The sequence below is a fragment of the Dipodomys merriami genome, unplaced genomic scaffold (genome assembly GCF_024711535.1).
Source record: "Dipodomys merriami isolate MVZ:Mamm:240054 unplaced genomic scaffold, mDipMer1.0.p SCAF_6, whole genome shotgun sequence".
Taxonomy (NCBI): Eukaryota; Metazoa; Chordata; class Mammalia; order Rodentia; family Heteromyidae; genus Dipodomys; species Dipodomys merriami.
In genome coordinates, this window is record NW_027206179.1 from 10,781,275 (window position 1) to 10,806,248 (window position 24,974).

Sequence of the window (24,974 nt, forward strand, 5' to 3'; positions counted from 1 at the left end):
TCACGTGTCCAGCCGCGCACCACGTGGTCCGCTCCTCCGACCCTTCGGAGTCGACTACTCTCCCACCATGCACCGCTTCACACCCTAATTTCCGGCCTCATACGTCAGTTGCCCTAACGACCAGCTTGTTCCCGCCTCCAAATCGCGCCACTTCCGCCCAGACCCTCTTCGCACGAGAGTGCGCTTGCGCAGTCCCAAAACAAACTGGCACGGGGCTCCTACTGCGCAGGCGCCCCGGCAAGGGGGCGGGGCCGGACGGCGCCACGGTGCGCAGGCGCAGCCGTCGGTGGGTCGGGGTTCGGTCGCTTGTGAGGTGAGTTAGGGGCGCTCCGTGGTGAGTCGGGTGGGCCGGGTTATCTGCAGCTGGGGTCTTTCCGGGGTTCAGGAGCCCGTCAGGGGAGGAAGGTGTGAGGCCGACGTCTTTGCGTCGGGTCAATCCTGTGAGTGGGCGGCGCGGAATAGAAACTGAGGCAGGGCGGCGTCGAGGGCGGCCCCGAACGTGCCGCTGCGCGGGCTTGTGGAGAGGACCGCGCGGGGAGCGGCGGGGAGGGAGGCGCCCGCTGCTCGGGCCCTCAAGCTCGGGGGACCCCCGTTTGTTCCCGCCTGGAAACACGGGCCCTCAAGCTCGGGGGACCCGCGTTAGTCTCCGCGCTTCAACTTTCCACTGGGTTGACTTTTCAGAACCAGCCTGCTCAAAGCCTCCGTCTCTCCGTCTCTAAATTGGACCGAATCACAATCTCTGCCTGAGTGGATTTAACCCATTTAGCCCAGCACAAAAATGGGACTTCCACCCCCCCCCCCCAAAAAAAAAAGAAAAACAAAAAGAAAAGCCGTTTTTAGGCTTGGTTCACAGGTAGGGTCTTTTTGTGTATGTGGAAGTAAAGTGGAGACGTGTGGGATTGAGGACCATCCTGCCACTGCCTCTCACTGGCTGGCTGTTTGGCTTCGGGCAGATGGCTTTCCCTCTCTGAGCGGCGGTGGCCTCTGTAGGTTGATTACCTGTGAAAGTGTAAGCCTCTCAGAGTCATGTCGAGGTTGCATGGCCGTCGGGTGCCTGGCTGCGGGATGGGCGCTTACTAGAGGCTGGCAATATTTTTTTGTTAAGACCTGGGATGTCTGCCTCAGTGAGGTAGAATGCTTTTAACTGTTTTTGGTTGTTTGCTTCTCTTGATCTTATTTTGTCTATCTTCTCAACAGTGATTTTCTTTCTTTCCTTCTTTCTTTCTTTGTCATGGGGGCTGAACTCTGGGCCTGGGCACTGTCCCTCAGCTCTTCAGCTCAAGGCTAGCGCTCTACCACTTGAGCCACAGCGCCACTTCCAGCTTTTTTTCTGCTTATGTGGTGCCGAGGAATCGAACCCAGGGCCTCATGCATGCGAGGCAAGCACTCTACCGCTGAGCCACCTTCCCAGCCCTCTCACAGTGATTTTCAACAGGAGGAAGTTCTGTCCCCTAGGTACCTTAGGCTGTGTTTTGGGACATGTGGTTGTCATGGAATGACAGAGGCCAGGGACACTGCTCAGCAACATAGGAACACCCTGTAGAGAATGATTAGCCCTAAAAATGCTGCTGTAAATCCTACCTTTGGGCTGGGAATGTGGGAATGCTTGCCTAGCATGCATGAACCTCTGGGTTCGATTCCTCACACATAGAAAAAGCTAGAAGTGGTGCTGTGGCTCAAGTGGTAGTGTGCTAGCCTTGAGCACAGAGAAGCTCTGGGATAGTGCCCAGGACCTGAGTTCAAGCCCCAGAGCTGCCCCCCCTCCAAAAAATAAAAAAGTCCTACTCTTTCTAGGCTCCAATGCCTGTAATCCTAGGAACTTGGGAGGCTGAGATCTGAGGATCAAGGTTGGAAGCCTACCTGGACAGAAAAGTCTGTGTATGTGTGTGACCCTATGTGTGTGGTACTTGGGCTTAAACTTAGACCATGGGCATGTTCACTCAAGGCTGGCTCTGTATCACTTGAGCCATAGCTCCACTTGTGGCTTTTAGTTGATTAATAAATGAGAGTCTCTGCCAGGGCTGACTTAAAACTTTGATCCTCAGATCTCAGCCTCCTGAGTATCTAGAATTATTAGCATCAGCACCTCCCTCAGTGAGACTCTGATCTCCCACTAACTAGCAAAAAAGCCAGACTGGAGGTGTGGTTCAAGTGGTAGGGTGTCAGCCTTGAGTGGAAAAAAAGCCAAAAGGACTGTACTCAGGCCTTAAGTTCAAACCCTATTACTGGCACACACACAAAAAGCATCGTACCTTTGACTAGATAACTCATCATCACTGAGACGCCACAGAGATGTGTGGTCCCTGGAAATTGTGTGCAGTTTGGGGTGTGTCTATACCCAATTTGGTAGGGCATGTTGGAGTTCAGGCACAGGAGCCAGATGGCCTGGGTTCAGAGCTCCCGGTTTGTTATTCATTGCTGTGGCCTTTGGTTGCCCCAAGGATCTTTCTGGTTCTCAGTTTACCCTCCTGCAGAATGGGGAGTAGAATAGTAGCCATTTCAAGGTGTGAGCATGAAATGATCCTAGCTTGCAGATTGATCATAGAAGCATATGTGAGTGGGTTTAGGTCTGTCCCAGATTAGGGACAGCCTCAGATTGTGTGTGTGTTTGCGTGCGTGCGTGCATGCGCCAGTCCTGGGCATTGTCCCTGAGCTTCTTTGCTTAAGGCTAGCACCAGTTGAGTCATAGTGCCATTTCCTGCCTTTTCTGTGTATGTGTTACTGAGGAATTGAACCTGGGGCTTTGTGTATGCTAGGTAAGCACTTTACCACGAAGCCACATTCCCAGCCCAAGGACAGCCTCAGTGTAGTTGGCATGACTTAGTTGTACATGTTTGTGACAAGATCCTGCCTGGGTTGAAAGCTGAAGGAATGAAAAGAACTACAGGTAGACAATATTTATTACTTTTTTTTCTTTTTGCTAATACCAGGATTTGAACTCAGGGCCTTGTGTTTGCTAGGCAAGTGCTCTACCACTTGAACTATTTTTTTTGTTGTTGGTCGTAGAGCTTGAACTCTGGGCCTGAGTGCTGACCCTCAGCTCTTCAGCTCAAGGCGAGCGCTCTACTGCTTGAGCCACAGTGCCACTTCCAGTTTTCTAGTGATTTATTGGAGATAAGAGTCTCACAACTTTCCTGCCCAGGCTGACTTTGAACTGTGATCCTCAGATCTCAGCCTCTTGAGTAGCTAGGAATACAGGCGTGAGCCACCATTGCCCAGCTTGCACTACTTTCTTCAACCAAGTTTGCTTTCATTATTTTTCCAATAGGGTTTTACATTTGTGTCTGGGCTGCCTTGAAGTTCTCTCTTCCTAAGCTCTCCTAACCTCTGCCTTCCAAATAGTTGGGATTGCAGGCATGTAGCACCACCTTGACTTGATAGTTGAGATGGTGAGATGCCGGGGGGGGGGGGGTGAGGGGGTGATATCTCACTAACTTTTTGCCTGGGCTACCCTTGAACCATCGTTTCTTGATCTCTTCCTATCAAGTAGCTTGAAATACAGTTGTGAGCCACAACTAGCCATTTTATTATCTTGTATCGAGGAGGAAACGGGCCAAAGAGAAATGATCTCCCATTAGAACTTGATCACGTGGCTCTGAATTTGTCAGTGATCTGATGATGTCTGTGCAGGCCACTTGTTGCCAGGTACTTGTGCCCAGGGTCGGGGAACACAACTTAAGAAGAGTCAGGCCTTGCTGGAGATGCCAGTGAGCAGAGAAGCAGCCCTGGGGTGTGTGGGGGAGGGGGTGGCAGAAATCACAGTGTCTTCCCCCCAGTACAAGGGCCAGGTGATCCCCTACTTGTATGAAAAGCTAAAGCTGGGTGCGCAAGCCACTTTTGGGCACTGTCTGGGCCTCCCCACTGAGGGAGGGGCTGTGTTCCCACAGCTTCCCAGGCTGGAGTGCCACGGACAGCACTTACTCTGGGATCATGGGCATCTGCTACAGTGCTCTTCTAAGGCCCAGCATACTGAATGGCCATCTTCTGGAAACTTCCTTTTTTCTTTTTCTTTTTGTCCTCTGGGCCTGGGCACTGTCCCTGAGCTCTTCAGCTCAAGGAGAGCCCCCTACCACTTGAGCCACAGCACCACTTCTGGTTTTCTGGTGGTTCATTTGAGGTAAGAGTCTCCTGGACTAAAGTCCTGTCTGGGCTGGCTTTGAATCACAATCCTCAGATCTCAGCCTTCTGAGTATCTAGGATAACAGGTGTGAGCCACTGGTGCCTGGCTTCTTCTGGAAACTTCTATTCAGAAATTCCTGGGCCACAAGTTTGCCCCAGCCTCACCTGGAGCCCGTCTTTCCCCCACTCTTGAATTTGGACACTTGGATGATGTTTGGGGACACCTGGGGTTGTCACAGCTTAGGGAAGTCCTGTTGTGGAGTGCATAAAGCCCAGGGATGCTACTCAGCCCCTTACAGGGGCCAGGAGGGAGACTGAGGCAGTCCAAGATGCCTTTGGGCAAGGTGGAGACCTTGAGTTCATTATTTGTGACAAAACATTCAGCCTGTACCTCGCCTCTACCAGATACCAGGACACCTGGGCAAGGGGGTAGCCATGTGAGTTTGGGATCCCCAGCTTTGGGAACTCTTCTTTCTGCTCTGGGTGGTTTTCAGTGTGGGCAGTGTCCTGAGGCCCCAGCAGGACTGGGACCATGGATACAGTGTTGGGGGGGGTGTCTGTCGAGTCCCCTGGGGACCCTGGGTTGAGGCCAGGATAGCCATGTTCATCCAGAAGAAACTGCTCTCCAGATCTCACCATAGTTGTTGGCCAGGCTAGAGCCAGGTGCACAGTTTGCAAGGCAGGGAGTGCCAGCTGCAGAATGCAAGGCGTTACGATTGCAGGTTCCTGACCTCCCCTGTCCATCCTCCAGAATTGGGCCTGCTCCAGGTGGCCCTTCCCAGGTACCGTGCCCACCTGCCCCGGATGTTACAACCTCTGTGGCAGGGGCCCAGTAGCTCTGCTAATGGAGTTGCTCCTAGACAGGTGCTCCCCAGAGCACCCTCCTGGGCCTCAGGTCTTTATTTTTTTGGTTGGTCATGGGGCCTGAACTCTGGGTGCTGTCCCTGAGCTCTTCAGCTCAAGGCTAGCACTCTACCACTTGAGCCACAGCACCACTTCTGGCTTTTTCTGTTTATGTGGTGCTAAGGAATCGAACCCAGGGTCTCATGCATGCAAAGCAAGCACTCTACTGCTGAGCCACCTTCCCTGGGCCTGGGCCCTGGTCTTGACCTTCACCCCCACCCAGCTCTGCCACACATATGCAACAGCCAGAGGCAGCTTGTGTGTGCTCACAAAGCTTTCTTCACAAAAGCAAGCTGCCTTGGGGGAACAAGGCTGGGCCTGCGTGCCATGTGTGCAAGGGCGCCCAGGCGCTGGGGCAGGGAACTGAGGCCTGCCAACATTGTGTAGGACGCTCAGCCATCCGTGTCGCCCCGTTCCGTGCTCACAGCTCAAGCTCAGAGCCAGGCTAACATTCAGGATTCCTCCTTAGAGTTCTGTTAGTGCTTGGAGGGAATTCATGGCCCCTACTCTACACACTCAGGTTTTCACACTCCAGATTTTCCACAGAGGAAGGCCCTCCAAGTGGCCTGCATCTGGGACGGTCCCAGTGGATCGCCGCTGGGGGCAGAGCCTGTGACCCCTCTCCCCCAGCCTTCCAGGTCTTTACCTTTGCTCCAGATCTGAGGTAGGTAAGGCAGGTGCAGCCATCCTCCCAGCCAGTCTTTGTGAAATTTCTAGAAATGTGGAAACTACTTCCTCAAAACCTGTCCAGAGCTGGCCTTTGACCTAGATTTATTTGTGCATGTATTCATGTATTTGCTGTTGCTGAGGCTTGAACTCAGGGCCTGGACACTGTCTCTGAGCTTTTTCACTCAAGGCTGGTGCTCTGCCACTTTAGCCACAGCTCCAGCTCTGGCTTTCTGGTGGTTCATTAAGGTAAGAGTTTCACAGACTCTTTCTTGGACTGACTTCAATCTGTGATACTCAGATTTTAGCTTCCAGAATGACTAGGATTACAGGCATGAGCCACCGGTGCTTGGCCTTTGTCTTAGACAAAAGAAACCAGGTCTAGAGTCACAGGTTCCCAACCAAAGGAAGGGTTATAGACTTGGACACATATCTGGTGGTTGTACTTACTCTACAGGTGAGTCACCATTTTAACCATGTGAAGTGCATGTCATCAAGTACAGCCACACAGCCGGGTGGCTGTCCTCACCATCCATCTCCAGAATCTTCCATTCTCCCAAACTGAAACTCTGTCCCCATTCAAAACCAACTTCCCTCCCTCTAGTCCCTAGGAACCCTATCCTATTTTCTGTCTCTCTGGAGCTCCTGTGAATGGAGTCCTGCAGCAGGTATCCTGTATCTGCTGTGTGTGTCGCTGAGCACCGTGTCCTCACAGTCCTTCCATGTTGTAGACATGTGTCAGAGCCCCATTCCTTTTCATTGCTGCGTAATATTCCAGCATGCATGTAGACCACACTGTATGTTTCCATGCAGCCATTTGTCCATAGACACTAAATTTGTACCTCTTCACTATTGAGAATAATGCTGTCATTTGAAACAGTCCTTTTAAAAGAAAAAGCTCATGTAAGTCGAAACTATTTTGGCATTTTACATAGGCCTTTGGATTTGGAGGTGAGCAGGCTTTCTATTTTTTTTTTTTTCTGGTACTAGACTTGAACTCAGGTCCTGGGTGCTGAGTCTCTTTGTGCTCAAAGCTCGATCTCTACCACTTAAGCCACAGCTTTACTTCCAGCTTTTTCTGAGTAGTTTATTGGAGATAAGAGTCATGGCCTTACCTGTGCCCCTGTAGCTCACGCCTGTAATCCTAGCTGCTCAGGAGGCTAAGATCTGAGGATCATGGTTCAAAGCCAGCTGGGTCCGTGAGACTTTATCTCCAATTAACCACCAGAAAACAGGAAGTGGCGCTGTAGCTCAAGTGGTAGAGTGCTCACCTTGAGCTGAGGGACAGCGCTCAGGCCCAGAATTCAAGCCCCACAACTGACCCAAAAAAAAAAAAAAAAGAGTCATGGCCTTTTTTGCCTGGGCTGGCTTTGAACCATGATCCTTAGATCTCAGCCTCCTAAGTAGCTAGAATTACAGGTGTGAGTCACCAGTGCTTGGCTTCTAGGTTTCTTTTGTGGTATTTTTTTTTGGGGGGGGTCCGGTCATGGAGCCTGAACTCTGGGCCTGGGCGCTGTCCCTCAGCTCTTCAGCTCAAGACTAATGCTCTACCACTTGAGCCACAGCGCCACTTCCGGCTTTTTTCTTTTTGCTTATGTGGTGCTGAGGAATCGAACCCAGGGCCTCATGCATGTAAGGCAAGCGCTCTACCACTGAGCCACCTTCCCAGCCCTCTTTTGTGTTTTTTTAAAAAAAAAATTATTTAAATTTCATTTCACTTATTTATTTATGTAGCTAGTCCTGGGGCTTGAACTCCAGGGCCGAGCACTGTCCCTGAGCTTCTTTTTTTCTTTTTTTCTTTTTTGTTGGTCGTGGGGCTTGAACTCTGGGCCTGAGGGCTGTCCCTCAGCTCTTCAGCTCAAGGCGAGCGCTCTACTGTTTGGGCCACAGTGCCACTTCCAGTTTTCTCGTGGTTTATTGGAGATAAGAGTCTCATGGATGCCGGGCACCAGTGGCTCACGCCTGTAATCCTAGCTACTCTGGAGGCTGAGATCTGAGGATCGTGGTTCAAAGCCAGCCCGGGCAGGAGAGACCGTGAGACTCCTATCTCCAATAAACCACCAGAAAACCGGAAGTGGTGCTGTAGCTCAAGTGGTAGAGCACTCGCCTTGAGCTGAAGAGCTGAGGGAGAGCGCCCAGGCCCAGAGTTCAAGAGTCCCATGGAGTTTCCAGTCTGGGCTGGCTTTAAACTGTGATCCTCAGGTCTCAGCCTCCTGAGTAGGTAGGATGACAGGCGTGAGCCACCGGCACCCAGCTTGAATTTTCATTTTTAACATAGTGTCCAGTAAGCACCACTCTTGCATTTAGACTTGTCTAGTTTTCACGCAGCCCTGTTTGCTGAGGCAGATTGCTTTACCTCTGAGGGTTCGCTTAGCTCCTTGTGGATGAGCCTCATGAGCCTGGCTGTGTCCAAGTGGACCCTGGGTTCTGAGGCTGGTGGTTTGCACTCTGAGCCCTGGCCCTTCCTCATCCCTGGCCTCTAGAATTCTCTCCTCAGCTGCACAGTGAATAATTCTTTGGGGCTTTCCCCAAACTTTTTTAAAAATTGAGAGTTAATTAATGTATGCAATGCAAGGTTATGCAGAATCACTTCTTAATTCTAAAGCATTCCATTACCCTCAAGGAAATACCATCTCCACCTCCTTCTCAGGCCCTGGTTCACTTGTTGTAGATATTTCTTACCAGTGGGGTCATAAACAGGGTGATTTTGTGTGTATGTATGGGGCGTGTCTTGTCAGTTTCAGTATGGACCCCCACCTAGCCTGGAATTCACAATCCTGTCTCTGCTTTCTGGGTGCTGGTTCTGCAGGTGGCTACCACCTAGTGGCCTTTTTCTGGCTTCTCTCACCCCCATTTTTGTGGTGGTAATACTGCGATTTGAACCCTGTACTTGTTCAGCTTTATTCAAAGCTGGTGTTTAACCACTTAAGTCATGCCACCAGCCTGGCTTTTGTCTGGTAAGTTGAACTTTTCTACCTGAACTGGCTTCAAACCGGAGTCCTCTAGATCTCAACCTCCTAAGTGGCTAAGATTACAGATGTGAACCACAGTGTCCTGATCCCTTGTGCATTCTGAGATCCACAAAGTGTCTGCGTCCTTGACCTTGCTGTGTACCATCCATGTACTTTATTGCTGGCAACTTCCTGGATAGGCTGAGCGGTCCATTGGGCACTGCAGGCAGGAGGACTGATTGTTGCTTTCTGAGGGGACATAGGTCATTTGTCTTGCTGGGGACATTTTAAGGGCAAGACATAGACATAGCATGGGTGTCAGGGGAAGTGCAGCCAGGTCAGGCTGCTGTGGGTTTGATCCTGTCCTGCCTTTTGTGTCTCCCATCTGTGAAGTGCCAATGGCCAGTGCTGGGGGAGGGGCGGGGGGGAGGTGAGGGCAGGGTGGAGGGAGATGATGTAAGGTGTGGAGTGCCTTCTAGTGATTGGTCCCTGGAGTGGGTGTCCAGGGCAGCACCCTGGCCGCTGCCTCCTCCACGCCAGGAGCTCCCAGGTGTGACAACCACAGTATCTCCCAGTGTCCCTAGAACACTCACCACTATGCAAAAACATGGCACAAGGAGTAAAATGGTCTGAAAAGGGGTGCTGCACCCAGTTTGCTGAGCACAATGGGTGAGGTGGGTGAAGTGGGTGAGGAGAGCCACAAGGTGCCTATAGAAGTTGGCTCCTGTTAACTTGTCTGACAAGCTAGGCACTGTACCGTGCTGGTCATCCCAGTGCTCAAGAGGCCTAAGCCAGGCCCTGCCTCAAAACAAATGAACAAAATGGCTGGGCACTAGTAGCTCACATCTTGTTATCCCGGCTACTCAGGAGGCTGAGATCTGAGGATCATGGTTCAAAGCCAGCCTGGGCAGGAAATGCTGTGAGACTCTTATCTCGAGTTAACCACCAGTAAACCGGAAGTGGCGCTGTGGCTCAAGTGGTAGAGCGCTGGGTCCCTCATCCTGTGTGTGTGCCCTTCCTCACACGGAGCCTGCATGCATCAGTGTGCAGGTGTGCTTGCCTGGCCATTGGTGATTAAAGTGGACATTTAGTTTGTGGTATGCGCTTCCTTCTGTTAGGGAGGCCGAGTGGCTGGCTCCTGGTCCCTGGGGGTGCACAGCCAGTCATCCCACCTGTCCGTGGGCCACATCCTTCATGAGTGGACACGTGGTTGTATCTGTGTTCGTAGTCCATGCGTCCTTTCAGCCGACCCTGGGCACAGTCCCCAGGCCCTCTTCTAAAAATAGGGCCACCCTGCTGCTGAAAGCTGTCTGGGGACTGGGCCTTGCAGTGCCCATCCCAACGCTGCCAGCCTCGCTGGCCACCCCGGCACAGCGGCACACGCCCTGGAGCCTGAGGAGCAGAGCTGAGACCCGGGATCCAGGATGGCTCCCTCCAGGGCCTGTCCCGCATCCGGGTGGCGGATGAGCTTGTCCAAGTATTGCCCCATCTCTGCCTCTGTCCTAATGTGGTGTCTCCTCCTCTTCCTCCCCATGTTCTCTTGGGGCTTGAACTCAGGGCCTGGGTGCAGTCCCTGAGCTTTTTCCCTCAAGGCTGGTGTTCTACCACTTTGAGACACAGCTCCACTTCTGGTTTTCTGGTGGCTAATTGGAGCTGAGAGTCTCCTGGTCAGGTGCTGGTGGCTCAGGCCTGTCATCCTAGCTACTCAGGAGGCTGAGATTTGAGTGTTGCAGTTCGAAGTCAGCCCACTTCTCATGGAAGCCCCTCATTTATTCCCGAATCTCAGATCTGCCTGCTACTCCGCCTGCCTGGGCCACGCCAGTGCCCTGCGAGTGGACTGGAAGGGCCAGCCCTGTCCCTGCCTGCTGGGTCCAGCAAGGGAGATGAGACGCACAGGTGCAGATGGCCCAGGCTTCTGTCTTTTGCCAGGCCTCACAACACTCCAGGTGCCCCGTGCCTCCATCCCTAAGGAGCCCTTCTCGTTGCTGCTGTGATGTGCAGCATGGCCTGGACCTGTCCGGAGCCAGCTCCCACCCTGGGACCTGGATGCTTCAGCTGAACACTTGGGAGCCAGTGCTTGGGAGGAGCTGATCGCCACCAGGGACAGAGGCTCACACAACCTACACAGCTGTACCCCGAGCCCCGTTTGTGTTGGCGATGGGCTGCAAGATGCTGAGAACTTAGGGCCTGGGGACTTTGGTTAGTGTCCCCTGACATCACAGCAGCCATGATGGGGTTTCTCCATCCCATTACATATGTGGACTTAGGCTCCTCAGGCCCCAGGGTGCCAGCTCCTGAGCTCCTGGGCTCCTGGGCTCCATACCCAGCCCTGATTAGTGACCAGAGCTGGCCCAGCCCATTCTCTATGTCTAGGCTGGGATGGCCATCAGATGACCACGTACCATGGGGTCAATTCTCTGAGAATAAGGCCACAAGCCTGGAATCTGTTATGGGCAGGCCTCGCTCCCATGGAGCCCCCAGGAAGGCCTCAGCCTCTGCTGGCTGCTGGGACCCTCATGCACCGTGTCTGTCTCCACCACCCTCCTCCCGCTCTCTCTCTGCATGTCTATATATCCTTCTATGGTGTCACCAGGGCCACTTGTGCCACCGGCATAGTCCTTGTTTCCAAATGAGGTCCCTGTTTCGGGTTTGGGGCTGAGGCTTGGGATACCCCATCCAGGACAAGGCCACCCCAGCTGTTGTTGCTGCCCTTAGATGTTGGTTAGTCAGAATGCCCGTGTTGCCTACTGGCTTGGAAGCCGAGCCAGCCTGTGGTGGCACTGCCAGGCAGTGGGCAGTGAGTCCCAGGCCTGTGTGGCATTTCCTGCCTACACGGGGAGCACAGGCACCCATGGTCATTGTGTAAGGAAAGAGCCGTCCATGGGCTGCGTCTCTGCATTCCAGAACTCTCTTGATGTCACTCTAGCTTTGCTGGGAGAACTAGGAGGCTGTGGACCTGAGCAGGGAGTAAAGAAGCAGGGTGCATCTCAACCCTGGGGCCTGAAGGTCCCAGAGAGCAGCCACACACTTCTGGCTGTGCAAGGTGCTGGTTTATCATTTAGTGACATTTCACAGTGAGCTAAACTGAGGAAAGGGCTGTCTTGAGGCAGCAGGTTTGGCCATCGCAGCCACTGGAACCAGGTCATTCTGGGTATGTGGGCAGAACACCTCCCCCCCCCCCCCCCCCGCTGCCCCCTCTGTAACGTGGGCATGCGCCTACCTTGGTGGAGTGTGGTGTGGAATTGGCTGGCGATTTAGGGTGGCTCTCATGGTGGCAGGTTGGGCAGGGGCCCTGCAGGGAGGAGAGTTCATCATGCCTGCTTGTCCCGTAGATCCTGAACACCTGTGTTGCCTCTGCCTGTCTCAAGATGGACAACCGGAAGCGCCTGGCCTATGCCATCATCCGGTTCCTGCAGGACCAGCTCCGGCACGGAGGGCTCTCGTCCGATGCCCAGGAGAGCTTGGAAGGTAGGCACCCCAGATCATGGGACCCTCCACACAGTGCCATGCACTCGCTTCAGGCTGAGCTCTGGGGTTGGTAATCTTCACAGTGCTTCCAGAACAGTCTTCGAGTGGTGCTTCCTCAATGTTCTGCTTACCTCTCAGCCCATCGTGCCCATCATCCTGTCTGTCCGCTCGGTCCTCCCTGCAGTACTGGGTCTCAGTGCTGGGGACAGCCTTGGGCAGTAGGTTCTAGTTCAAGCCCTTCTTTCCTTTCTGGTCGGGTGGCGGTGGACATGGTTGCCCCCCAGTTTTACCTGGGGTTAGGGTGTGGCCTGCTCACTGAGGCCTTTCCTGACTTGTGTGGCTGAGGGGACAGGGCTCCTCGGATGTTTCCTGTCCTGCACGTGACAGTCCAGTGCAGGTGTTGAGGGACATCCAAGTGACCTCAGACTCCTGTCTCAGCCCAGGCTGCACCCCTACTGCCCTTCAGCAGGTGACATGTGACCGCTACAGGAGAATATGAGGTGCTCCCTGAGTCCCTGTGCATTGCTGCCTGCCCTGGTGTCAGCTTGTGCAGGCTCATCCAGCGGCCCTGGGTGATAGGAGGTTGGCAGGAGGAAGATGTCCAGGGCCAGGAGCTTGAGGGGCACCTGCTGCAGGTGTACTGGGGACCCTGGGGCACAGTGTTACCCCTGCATCGGGACTAGGAAGACTGTCATGCCCAGCCCACATGGGCACTGTGGAAGTACCCCATCTTCTCTTGCAGTCGCCATCCAGTGCCTGGAGACGGCCTTCGGGGTGACTGTGGAGGACACTGACCTGGCACTCCCCCAAACTCTTCCTGAACTATTTGAAGCAGCTGCCAGTGGCAAGGTGAGCCCCATCCCAAAGAGAAAAGCAGCGGTGGCTGTGTGTCACCTGCATCTCCCTGGAGATCGGGACCCGCGGGCTGAGAGGGATGCTGCCCTTCTCATCCTCGGGTAGGACTAGAAGTGCCCTAGTCCTGAGTCTCGGAGCCTGGCAGCTCCTGGTGGCACTTGGTGAGGGGTGAGGCTGAGGGGTGGGTTGGGCCAGGGGCACAGTGGGTCATCTCGCCTCTGTGCAGGAGAAGCCGCAGGATCAAAGGCCTTCTGAGCACACCCCGCCTTCTGATGAGGACTCAGCGGAGGCAGAGCGCCTCAAAACGGAAGGTATGGGAAAGTAGTTCCGTCCCGGCGCTGGACGGTGGTCAGTGGGCCCTCAGGGACGGGGATGGTGTTTAAGGTCCAGGGTGTGCAGAGGGGGCCCCGGTGTGACCGCCTGGGATTGGCCTTGGGCTTTTGTACACTTGTCTAAAGAAGAGGAAAGCAGCAGCCAGACTGCAGCGCCATAGCTCACTGCGGCCAGAGGCCACAGGAGGGGACACAGTTGATACCTCTGGGTACCCTAGGGCAGCACACAGCCAGGAACAGGGCGAGGCTGACCCACGCTACAGTGTGGGTCACCACACAGCAGCACATAGAGGTGGCAGCCATACAACAATGTATTGAAAGCTCCTGAAATCTACCTTAAAGTCTGATGGCATGTGAGGTCCAGATTATAGTAAAAATACGGAGATGCCCAGCCACAGCACAGAGGGAAGAGAGTGTGTGTGTTCTAGACGTAGGCACACTCGCTTCTGGTCACTGGGGGCCTTGGAAGATGCCCAGCCATAACATAGAGTGGGAAGAGTTTGTGTGTGTGTTTGCGGGCACATGCATGCATCCGCGCATGTACGCTTGCATACTAGACATATGCACACTCCCAGTCATCAGGGGCCCTGGACCATTGCTGAGGATCTGAGGGAGCACTGCATGGTGGAGGCTGGATGTCTGCTTGGGCTATTTCCAGAGAACAACACAAAAGAGGCTCTGGGCCAATCCTGTCTTGGGGATCACCTGTTGCTTGTGGGATCACATCCTACCCTAGAACAGTAATGACCAGGTCTTCAGTATGCTGTGGGTGAACTATGAAGGTTTCTCTTTCTGTACACCCATCTGTATGCTTGCAGGAAACGAGCAGATGAAGGTGGAGAACTTCGAAGCTGCTATCCACTTGTATGGAAAGGCCATTGAGCTCAATCCTGCCAACGCCGTGTACTTCTGCAACAGGTACAGGCCTTGGAGGCCAGGATGGAGGGGAGGAGCAATTGAGGAATGGGGGGCAGGGCATCAGGACAGTCACAGGACTTCAAGCTGTTTCCAGGGCATTCTGCATATTCATACAAAATAGGTTTGCTGCTATGGGTGAAAGTAGTGTGTTTGTCTTTCCTTTGGTGTTGAGCGTGGAACCCAGGCCCTCATGGCCGTGAGGAGCTCCCCAGCCTCACCCCAGCTCCTGACAAGCTCCCCTGTCCCAGACCTCTAATTTCATGGAGAAGTCCAGCAACCCAGAGCCCTGTCGCAGTCTGCCGAGTCTTTCTTGACCATGGGAATGAAGTGGGAAACAGATACAGAGTTGTCTGTCTGGTGCCAGGGCTGTGACCAAGAGCCTGTGGAAGAGGCCTCAGGATATTTGCAAAATTAACTGATCGCACCCTGGGACAGCCGCTTTTCGCTTTTTCTTTTTTTCCCGTGGTACTGTGATTTAAACTCAGAACTTTATGCCTGCTGGCCAGGTTCTCTACCACTTGTGCCACATTCCCAGCCCTTTCTTTGCTTTAGTTATTTTTCAGACAGGGTATTACATTTTTATCAGGAGATAGTCTTAGATTATGCCTGTGCCTCTGGGATTACAGGTACAAACTACAACGCTTGGCTTATTGGTTGAGATACTGGTCTTGCTAACTTTCTGGTCTTGAACCTGGCTCCTCCCAGTATCTGCCTCCTGAGTAGGTGGGATTATAGGCCAGAGGTACGGTGTTTGGCCTGCCCTTAGTGTTCTGCTGACACAAAGTGGCAGCTGTGCAGTTCCCTTTGTTCTGAGGCCTCTATTGTCACCAGTCACTTCTCTCCTTCTCTTGAGACCTTGTCCATCCTTGGCTTCTGGTGACAGGGGCAAAGGTTCCCAGGGTCTGAAATCACAGGAAGCCAGGTCTGGCAGCCACATGTGTGAGTAATCTAAGGCAGGAAGGAAGCAGGAGTTCTGGGCTAACCTGGCTGCCCAGTGACACTTTGTCACAACAACAAAGAAACTGAAATGACCAGTGCTGCAGCCTGGGTGCAGCTCGGATGTGGGCTAGCCAGGCAGGGATGCGTTTCAAGGTTCAGAGCTCTGTCAAGTGTCAGCCCGCTCTCTTCATCCGTGGACTTGTTCTCTACAGCCTCAGTGGACCACACCCCAAAATATTTCTATCAGCTTGGCTTCTAGAGAGAGGGGAGGCAAAGGCTGCATCTGCACCGCTTTTCTGTGGGTGTTGTGCTTCACTGTCCACCGTTAGATGCCTAGTTTATAATGTAGCCTTTATTCTTCTATCTACGTGGGAAAGAGCGTAAGGTTCACTGTTGTCCACAGGCTTGGCTTTCCCCAGGCGTCTAGGAGTGGATCCCCTTGACTGAAGAGAGATGACTGCTTTCTTTCCATTTCCTTTTTTCTTTTTCTTTCTTTCTTTCTTTTCTTTTTATTTCAAATTTTTTTTCTGGTTGGTCATGGGCTTTGAATCCAGACCCTGAGCAGTCCTGAGCTTTTTGCTCAAGGCTACTAGCACTCTCCTACTTTGAGCCACAGCAACACTTCTAGTTTTCTGGTGGTTCACTGGAGATAAGAGTCTCATGGACTTTCCTGCCCAGGCTGGCTTTGAACTGTGATCCTCAGATCTCAGTCTCCTGAGTAGCTAGGATTATAGGCATGAGCATCCAGCGCTCAGCGACTGTGCTTTCTTTGAGGTGCTGGGGACCAGCCCAGCGCCCCTGCTGGGCAATCACTAGACACTGAACAGCCCCCCCACCTCTGCCCCAACAGCTCATCCCCTCTGGGGCTGCTGGCTGCCGTGGAAGGTCGTGGCTGGGCCGTCCCACGGTCCTCCCCAAGTGCTCATTGTTTGGCTATGTACTCACGTGACTCTGGAGCAGCACAATCCTGCCAGGCCTTACCCTGGGAAGACTGATTAACTTGATTCCGTGAACTTGACCCATCCTCTTGGTGGGTGGTTTTCTAGATGCTCAGATGCAGAGGGGGATACTGAGGCATGGCTGGGCTCTTTACTCTCCACTCTACTACCCCCAAGCGTACATGTGTGGGGTGTAGTTGCAGTGCATGCTGGAATTAGCAGACTGGCTTTGGGGCCTCCCCAAAACCTGGTCCCCTGATGGGACCAGTGACTGGGGTGGGCTCTGGGCCCTGGGCCCTGGCCGCTTGCCTGGACGGCTTGGGTCTCCACGTCTACATAATGGTGTAAAGCCTGCTGGAGCCTCCGTCCTCAGCGCACCTGATGTCTGTGCCCCTCTCTATGGAAGCCCCCAAGCTCCATTTCACAGGTGGCCCCCACTCAGGCCTCTGCCTCTATGTCTCCAGAGCCGCAGCCTACAGCAAGCTGGGGAACTATGCAGGGGCCGTGCAGGACTGCGAGCGCGCCATCTGCATCGACCCTGCCTACAGCAAGGCCTACGGCCGCATGGGGTAAGCCGGGCGCCCCTTTCCCCGCACCTGCAGACACTGGCCTAACTGGCCCTGGGGGACACGGTCTCTGCAGCCCCTCTGGGACTCTGGTCATTTGGTGGCTTGGACCACGGAGCTCGGGGAGGCACTTGGTTGGGTCTGCATTCTTGGGTCACCGCGAGGTGCCTGCCACCCCCGAATCAGGTTGAGCCTCTCAGCTGCAAGTTCCATCCTGCTCATTGACTCTTTCTGAAGCCCATCCCCAGGCCAGGGGGGGATCTGACTGGGTCCACTGGAGACCCAGGGGTAGCCCAAGAGATCTTTAAAAAAAAAAAAAAACCGGGTGCCGGTGGCTCACGCCTGTCATCCTAGCTACTCAGGAGGCTGAGATCTGAGGATTGCGGTTCAAAGCCAGTCCGGGCAGCAAAGTCCTTGAGACTCTGAGTTATCTCCAATAAACTACCAGAAAACCGGAAGTGGTGCTTTGGCTCAAGTGGTAGAGTGCTCGCCTTGAGCTGAAGAGGTGAGGGATGCGCCCAGGCCCAGAGTTCAGGCCCCACAACTGACAAAACAACCTATTCCTCAGGATGGAGGGAACAAAGGCTTTTTCTAGCACTCCATCTGCTCCCACCTTTGCCTGGACCCTGCTTGCCGTGTCTTGGGGGCCACCAGGCTAAGGACTTGGGAAAGGCCATCTGTGGGTCCCTCACCATGCCTGCCCCACCCCCCACCCTACCCCCCAGCCTGGCGCTGTCCAGCCTGAACAAGCATGCCGAGGCTGTGGCCTACTACAAGAAGGCCTTGGAGCTGGACCCCGACAACGAGACGTACAAGTCCAACCTCAAGATCGCAGAGCTGAAGCTGAGGGAGGCGCCGAGTCCCGTAAGCCCCGCCATGGCACCCGTGGTGGGTCCCAGCTGGGTGGGTCTCTTGGTGCATGGGTCTCTGGATGCCCAGACACAGGCAGGGCACACGTGGGGCACCTGGGGAGCCCAGGTTGGTCAGGAGGTACAGGGAAGCAGGATGGAGGGCCGTGGCCCCATGGGTTTGCAGGCTGCCCTTTTGGGACTTGGGACAAGTTTGTGGAGTGACTTGGACGGGCTGTGGGTGTGGGGCTGGCAGTAGCCCTGCAGGATGTGGACTCGGAGGGGCTGGGCCGGCTGCTGCCCTGGTGTGCTTGCTTGTAGGTGGTTTGCCCTGCAGGACCAGGTGCTCTGCGAGGACCTGCACCCAGCCAGGCCCACGGGCTCTGCACCCTATGACTGCCAGGCCTGGCTGCTCACCCCAGGGCCTGCCCATGAGGGTCATGCATGTCATTAACCCCCCTTTCTCTTCTCCCCAGACTGGCGGTATGGGCACCTTTGACATCGCTGGCCTGCTCAACAACCCCAGCTTTATGAGCATGGTAATGTCCTGCCCCATCCTTGTCTTCCTGACAGTGCTCCCCGCCTTGGCACCCCACACCCAGTGCTAAACACACTTGTCCCCTCCTGAGGCACTGAGCACATAAGACAGGATCAGATGCTAGGGTGCAGGGACCACCCCAAGGTGACACGTAGGGTACCCTGGCCTGCACTGCCAGAGCTGTGGCTTGCAGAGGAAGAACCAGCCAGAGCTGCTCTTCTGTGAGGCTCCATGCTGTGGGGCGCTGGGGACACACCTAGCAGGTGTCTTTTCCATTGTGGGGTGCAGGAGCCAGCCCCCACCCTCCCGTGGGCATCCCATCCTCAGTGCTGCAGGGCCAGCAGCTTCTGTAAGCAAAAGCTTTACCGGCACGCAGCCTCACCACTCGTGCCTAGTGTCAGCCAGCAGATCACCCTGGGGCGGCCATGCGCAGTGCGGGGCTCACATGCCCTGTGGCTGGGGAGTCCAAGGATGTTCCTAGTTCCATCCCCCTGTGAGGGAGCTACCCCCGCCCCAGCCTGGGGATGGGAGGAAAAGGGGTGTTGGGCTGCGGGAGCTGGGGATCAAGACTCGCCTGTGATCCCAGCTACTTGGAGGTGCAGGTTGGGATTGCTTTTGGGGCCAGGCATAAAAATTCTCAAATCTCCCATCTCCATCAGTGGCTGGGTACTCCGCACCCACCCAGGGAATCAATGGTGGGAGGATGGCAGGCCAGCCTGGGCAGAAAGTGAGACCCTACCCCAAACAGAACCAGTTCAGGGAAGGGCCAAGGGGTGGCTCAAGCAACTTGGGGTCATGGCTCACGCGGAAGGGTGCCTGTCCAGGAAGTACAAGGCCAAGTCCAGACAACCCCAGTACCAGCACGGATAAGACTACAGCCAGGCATGGTGACCACCCCTGCCATCCTGGCACGCAGGATGAGGAGGTGGGAAGATGTCCTTGGGTCCTGAGTTTGAGACCAGCCCGGGTAACAAGCAGTGAGTGCCCGTTTCAAGGAGGAAATCAAAGTGCATTGGGAAGCCGGGCGCCGGTGGCTCACGCCTGTCATCCTAGCTTCTCAGGAGGCTGAGATCTGAGGATTGAGGTTCAAAGCCAGCTGGGCAGGAAAGTCCATGAAACTCTTATCTCCAATAAACCACTAGAAAACCGGAAGTGGTGCTGTAGCTCAAATGGTAGAGCACTTACCTTGAGCTGAAGAGCTGAGGGACAGCGCTCAGGCCCAGAGTTCAAGCCCCATGACCAACCCAAAAAAAAAAAAGCATGTTGGGAGCCCCTCATTTTAGACTCTCTGTTCACTTTTCCAGGCATCAAACCTGATGAACACCCCCCAACTCCAGCAGCTGTAAGTGCCGGCCACGGCCTCTCTCCTCCTGTCTTGTCTTTATTTTCTGTTGTGGTAAAATATGCAGCAGTTTGGTGGCACTTAGGCCACTCATAGTGGCATGCAACTGGGTTCCTAATTTTGTTCTAGAACATTCTTTGACCTCACCAAAAAAGTATCTGCACCACAAGCATCACCCTGTCCTTCCCTATCCCCCACGATTTCACTCTCTGTCTCTGGATTCCTCCTGTTCTGAAAATGGGGTGTCCTCAGTCCTGTGGGATTGGCCATGGCCGTGAGATTGCTGGTTGTTTCCTAGCCCCAGAACTGCTGGCGTGTGGGGCTGGGTCCTTTGTGGGGTGTTCTGGGCACTGAGGAGCTAGGCACCACCCTTCTCCCCACAGTTCCATGCCAGGGTCTGTACAGGCCACAACCAGTGTCCTCTGGTGTCCTCTGGAGACAACTGCTCTGCTGAGGCCCCTTGTCCTTGGGCCAAAAGTGGTCCTTTCTGGGAAAGCCACGGAACCCAGGGCCTGGGAAGTGGGGTGCGGGCCTTGAGGCTGCCAGATGGAGACTCCTGCCTGGGAGGGGCTGGGGTTCCCAGGCCCCCCCCTCTGGGCCTCACCTTCCCACCTGCCTGCTCTCCTGCAGCATGTCCGGGATGATTTCTGGCAGCCACAACCCCTTAGGAACTCCGGGCACCAGCCCTTCGCAGACGGACCTGGCCAGCTTGATCCAGGCGTGAGTGGGGCTGGCAGGGGCGGGGGCCGTGGGCGGGAAGAGGGGCACAGAAGAACGCATCCCCAGGCGCGCCGCGCCTCTGTCCTCCAGGGGCCAGCAGTTCGCCCAGCAAATGCAGCAGCAGAACCCGGAGCTGATTGAGCAGCTCAGGAGTCAGATCCGCAGCCGGACCCCCAGCGCCAGCAACGATGAGCAGCAGGAGTGACGGCAGGTGGGGGCCTGGGGCCTGTGTGGATGGGAAGCAGGGGGCCTTGGGCGAGGGCTGGCCACACTGGCTCACCCAGAACGGTTGGGGTCACAGGCGGCAGTCAGAGGGGTGTCCAGGCGCTCGTACTTCCTGCTCGCCCATACTGAGTGGGTGCACGCAGTCTCAGCTGGCATGCCCAGGGACCCAAGGCAGAGACCGAGGCTCGGATATGACCCCCCACCCCATACACACTATGCTTTATTTCATTTGCAGTCTGAGATTTGAGCTTGACTTGAACTTGTTAGGTTGGTGCTCTACCTCAGAGCCACATCCCCTGCCTTTCTTTTTTGTTGGTCATAGGGCTTGAACTCTGGTCCTACGTGCTGACCCTCAGCTCTTCAGCTGAAGGCTAGTGCTCTACCACTTAAGCCACAGCACTACTTCCAGCTTTTTCTACTTATGTGGTGCTGAGGAATCGAACCCAGGGCCTCTTGCATGCAAAGCAAGCACTCTACCACTGAGCCACCTTCCCAGTCCCTCCCCCAGTCTTTTTGATCTGGTTATTTTTAGATAAGGCCCAGACCTCTTTCCTTCTGACACTTTTCAGATGGGGTCTCATGTTTTTACCAGGGGCTGATTGGACCTTAATTGGCCTACGTCTCTTTTCTAGCTGGGATTATAGATGTCTACCACTATGTCTTGCTTTACTGATTGAAATAGAGTTTTGGTTACATTTTGCTGAACTAGCCACAGATTGAGTCTAATGATCTCTGCTTCCCAGGTAACTGAGATTATAGACATGAGCCACCATACCCAGCCCACACTTAATCTTTTAGCCATGATTACTTCAGAAGAATTTAGAAAACAAAATAAGAAGCTGCAAACATAGCCCTAATCTTTCCACCCAGAGTGAATGTCATTTATATATGTGTCTTGGATACTTTTCCTTCTAGGTGATTTTTCTCTTCCTTTTTTTTTTTTTTTTTTTTCTTTTTTAAAAATTCTTTTTGGTACTGGGGTTTGAATTCAGCTTCCTGCATGCTACACAGGTGCTCTGCCACTGAACCATGCTTCCAGCCTTCGTGGTGGCTGGTTTTTTTTTTTTTGGTTATGGGCCTGGGCGCTGTCCCTCAGCTCAAGGCTAGCACTCTACCACGTGAGCCACAGTGCCCCTTCTGGTTTTCTGGTGGTTTATTGGAGATAAGAGTCTCACAGACTTTCGTGCCTGGACTGGCTTTGAACCACAGTCCTCAGATCTCAGCCTCCTGAGTAGCTAGGATCACAGGCGTGAGCCACCAGCGCCCGGCTATGGAGGCTGTGTTTGAGGCGGAGTCTGCCGCTGGATCACAGTCTGCCCATTGTAAGGTTCCCATCGCTGGGATGAGAGGCGTGCACATCCATGCCAGGCTTCGCCTCTATATCTGGCCAGCCCTCCTCTTGTTCATTAGCTTTTGAATAAAGCACAGTTGTTCTCAGTCTGCCAAGCTGGTGCCTTGTGCCCTCAATGGCATCCATGCCTGCTTTGTTAGAACTTTCTGGATAATGTGCTGTGGGCCACACAGCAGCTGCCATCCACGTGACCATCAGTGTCTGTGACATTGTTTTGACTCGAGTTTTTGACAGTCCAGCCTGTACCCTGAGTGTCCCTTCTCAGGCGTGGTCTCCCAGCCCGCCACGGCTCTTAACAGCCTGTGTGTCCATCTTCCTGCAGCCATCCAGCCCGATCCTGTCCTTCCCGGCCTGCTGGCAGCCTTCTGGTGTTTTGCCATTTTCTCCCGTCGGACTGCCCAAGAGAGAAAAAGAAAGAAGTTGGACCTGCATGTTAAATGGCTCCCCCGTCCCCGGTTTTTGTTTTTTTTTTTTTCTTTGCCTTCCCTCCTCCCTTTTTGTACTCCTCTTCCCGCCCAGTCCCGCGTTGAGAACCGAGCCAGCAAGCTGAGTGTAGACCAGCGCTGGTTTCCCCCAGCCCCAGTTGTTCCAGAATTTTTCTAGAATCCCGGGAGTACTTCCTTTGGTGACTCGGGGAAGTGGCAGGTGTGACGAGGAGCCTCGTGGCACACACCTGTGGCCTCGGGGGCCAGGACTTGAGGAGTAGACCTCGGGCCCGGCCTGGGCCCCGCCTGGGCCCCAAGAGCGCTCACTGCCAGCCCGGCCTGGGCGCCAGCTTCCCAGGACCACGCGGGTGCTTGCTCGGCAAACGCGGCTTCTGCACATTGAGCCTCGTGGACACAGGACGGCTTCAGCAGCTCCTTCCTGCTGCGCATGTGCAGATAGCCATGCGGCCATTGTCCCACCTCCTGGTCCAGCCCTCACAGCCAATAGCGATGCGTGACCTTCTGTCCCCAGGGCACAGCGGACAGACCAGGACATCCTGGCTGCCTGCGTCCCCTCCCACAGCCCTAACCCTGCAGGTGTCCAGCAGGCCCAGGGACCTTCCGAGGGCTCCCCACTCCTGCACCACCCCTCAGCCCTGAGAAGGTCACCAGAGCTGTGTCCAGGGAGGAAAAGCCTGTCCAGGAAACGTGGCCACCATGATGTCCCTGCAGTCTTGTGGCGGTTCCATGGTGGCAGTCAGGGCCGTGTGTAGCCATTGCAAGGTAGAGGCAGAACTGTGTGTGTGTGTGCGTAGGTAGCCGGTAGGAAGGGGCCACGGCCGCTACCAAGCCCCACGGGGTGGGCTGGCCACACGCTCCACGCTGAGGCGATGGATGTGGAATAAAGCGACATCATGACCTCTTGCTCTTGCGTTGATCTTTGAGTGTCACTTGCCCTCCCCTCCCCCCCCCCCAGCACTGCTGGCCTGTGGCCACCTCGAGGCCTGGCCAGTCCTTCCCCATCTCGTACCAGAGTCCAGGTTTGAGCCGTAGTCTGCAGTGAGGCCCCCGTCATGTCCCCGTGGGCAACACTGGCACACAAGGGTTACGGGGTAAGCATGGGCATGCGTGGCACCCACGCTGCTCATGGACTCCGTACCTGTCACCAGGGATATGAGGGGTCCTGCTGGCCAGGCCCAAGGTGCCTACTGTCTAGCCAGAGTCCACCTGGCCGGGGAACAGCAGAGTTGGGTGCAGCTGGTATTGGTAGGCCCGCCCGCCCGCAGTCCTGGTCATGCCCAGACAGCTCAGGTGGGGTGGGATTTGGGGGTCAGCATTACCTGCTGTCAGCTCCCGCTGGTGACAGGGAAGGTCACCAGTGAGCTTCTGGCATGGGGTGGGGAGGCCATGGGTGCTGCTCAGCTGGCCCTGGCACCAGTAGCGCTGTGGTTCAAGTGGTAGAGTGCTAGCCTTGTGCAAAAGGAGCTCAGAGACAACACTCAGCCCAGGGCTGGCGAAAAGAAAGCCTACAAATGGAGCTGTGGCTTCAGCCTTGTTTTTTAGTTTCTGGTCAGTGGTGGGGCTTGAACTCTGGGCCTGGGTGCTGTCCCTCAGCTCTTCAGCTCAAGGCGAGCGCTCCAATCACTTGAGCCACAGCACCACTTCCAGCTTTTTCTGTTTATGTAGTGTTGAGGAATTGAACCTAGGGTTTCATGCATGAGAGGCAAGGAAGCACTCTACCACTGAGCCACCCCAGCCCAACCAGCCTTGAGTTTGAAGCCCAGTATTGGCACCAAAATACAAAGTCCTTATTCCATTCCCACCTGCCACCAGGATACACTGCCTGTGTATCCTGACATGTATGGCTCACATGAGCCAGGGGACCCCTTTCCTCACAGCTTGAGGCCTTCAGGGTGGGCAGTGACACCCAGCCAGCCAGGTGACCTTGCATACAAAGACCCTTAGCATCTAGAGCCCTCTGATGAGGGTGTGTGCAAAATCTGCCATACATCCTGGTGTTGCCAGGCACTAAATGGGCGTCCCCTAGGACACGGCAGGTGTGCATGCCGTGAGGCCTCAGGTCCCATCTGTGTGGCCCCCTTCTTGACCTCTTTCCACCCCTTGTTTGTTAAGCAGTCATATGGACTGGTGCACCTGGTGCACCTTGCGTGGAAAACTGCCCTGAATGGGTGCTCAAGAACACCAGCCAGCCAGGCGCCAGTGGCTCACGCCTGTAATCCTAGCTACCCAGGGGGCTGAGATCTGAGGATCAGAGTTCAAAGCCAGCCTAGGCACAAAAGGCTATAAGACCCTGATCTCTAATAAACAACCAGAAAACCAGAAGTGGCGCTGTGGCTTGAGTGCTATCCTTGAGCTGAAGAGCTGAGGGATAGCGCCCAGGCCCAGAGTTCAAGACTGACAAACACCAGCATATTTCCATTACTCTCCATCAGCTTGCATGTTTCAGGGCTTCCTGCTGTCTTCCGTCCACCTCCCATCCTGTTTCCCCCTCCCAGTCACCTCTTCCCCAACTCACCCCAGACTCAACACTCAGGGGGACACAGCAGGGAGAACACTGTGGAAGGAGACGCTGTTCTCCCCCACCAGCATCCAGGCCTCCTTCATGTAACTTGGCCACAGCAAGCCAGATCATGCTACGTGAGACCACATGTTGCCAATGGGGTTACATCAGAATATTTCTGCCATCAATGTACTGAACAGAGCCACCCCTCCCCCTGTCAATTAAACCTGTGCTCATGTAACTCATGATGAGCCCTGGGGTGGGGTCTGACAATGCTGTGGCTTGTTCATGACCTTGGAGCAAAATTGCTGATTGCTGATGCAAATTTCAGCAGCTGCTGGGCCACATC

The 24,974-nt window shown here is 54.7% G+C and overlaps 1 protein-coding gene across 2 annotated transcripts; it reads left to right on the forward strand.

The window, feature by feature from the left end:
* Positions 1–241: 241 nt before the first annotated feature.
* On the forward strand, positions 242–23,028 carry LOC138813921 (small glutamine-rich tetratricopeptide repeat-containing protein alpha). 2 transcript variants are annotated; one of them, XM_070002515.1, is made up of 12 exons: positions 242–313; positions 11,972–12,107; positions 12,850–12,956; positions 13,189–13,273; positions 14,113–14,212; positions 16,554–16,658; positions 17,381–17,519; positions 17,980–18,042; positions 19,346–19,383; positions 20,014–20,103; positions 20,194–20,314; positions 22,002–23,028. In XM_070002515.1, the coding sequence occupies exons 2-11, from the start codon at positions 12,008–12,010 to the stop codon at positions 20,306–20,308; spliced, it is 942 nt and encodes a 313-aa protein (XP_069858616.1). In that variant the 5' UTR covers positions 242–313; positions 11,972–12,007; the 3' UTR covers positions 20,309–20,314; positions 22,002–23,028. The 2 variants fall into 2 exon arrangements, with proteins under 2 accessions (XP_069858616.1, XP_069858617.1); XM_070002516.1 differs by lacking the exon at positions 242–313 and adding an exon at positions 403–440.
* The last annotated feature ends 1,946 nt before the right edge of the window (positions 23,029–24,974 follow it).

Bases quoted from the DNA above. Each gene is read 5' to 3' on its own strand.
- LOC138813921 (XM_070002515.1), top strand. From the start codon at position 12,008: ATGGACAACCGGAAGCGCCTGGCCTATGCCATCATCCGGTTCCTGCAG. The intron at 12,957-13,188 runs GTGAGCCCCATC...GCCTCTGTGCAG, and splicing joins AAGCAGCTGCCAGTGGCAAG to GAGAAGCCGCAGGATCAAAG. The intron at 16,659-17,380 runs GTAAGCCGGGCG...CCTACCCCCCAG, and splicing joins AAGGCCTACGGCCGCATGGG to CCTGGCGCTGTCCAGCCTGA.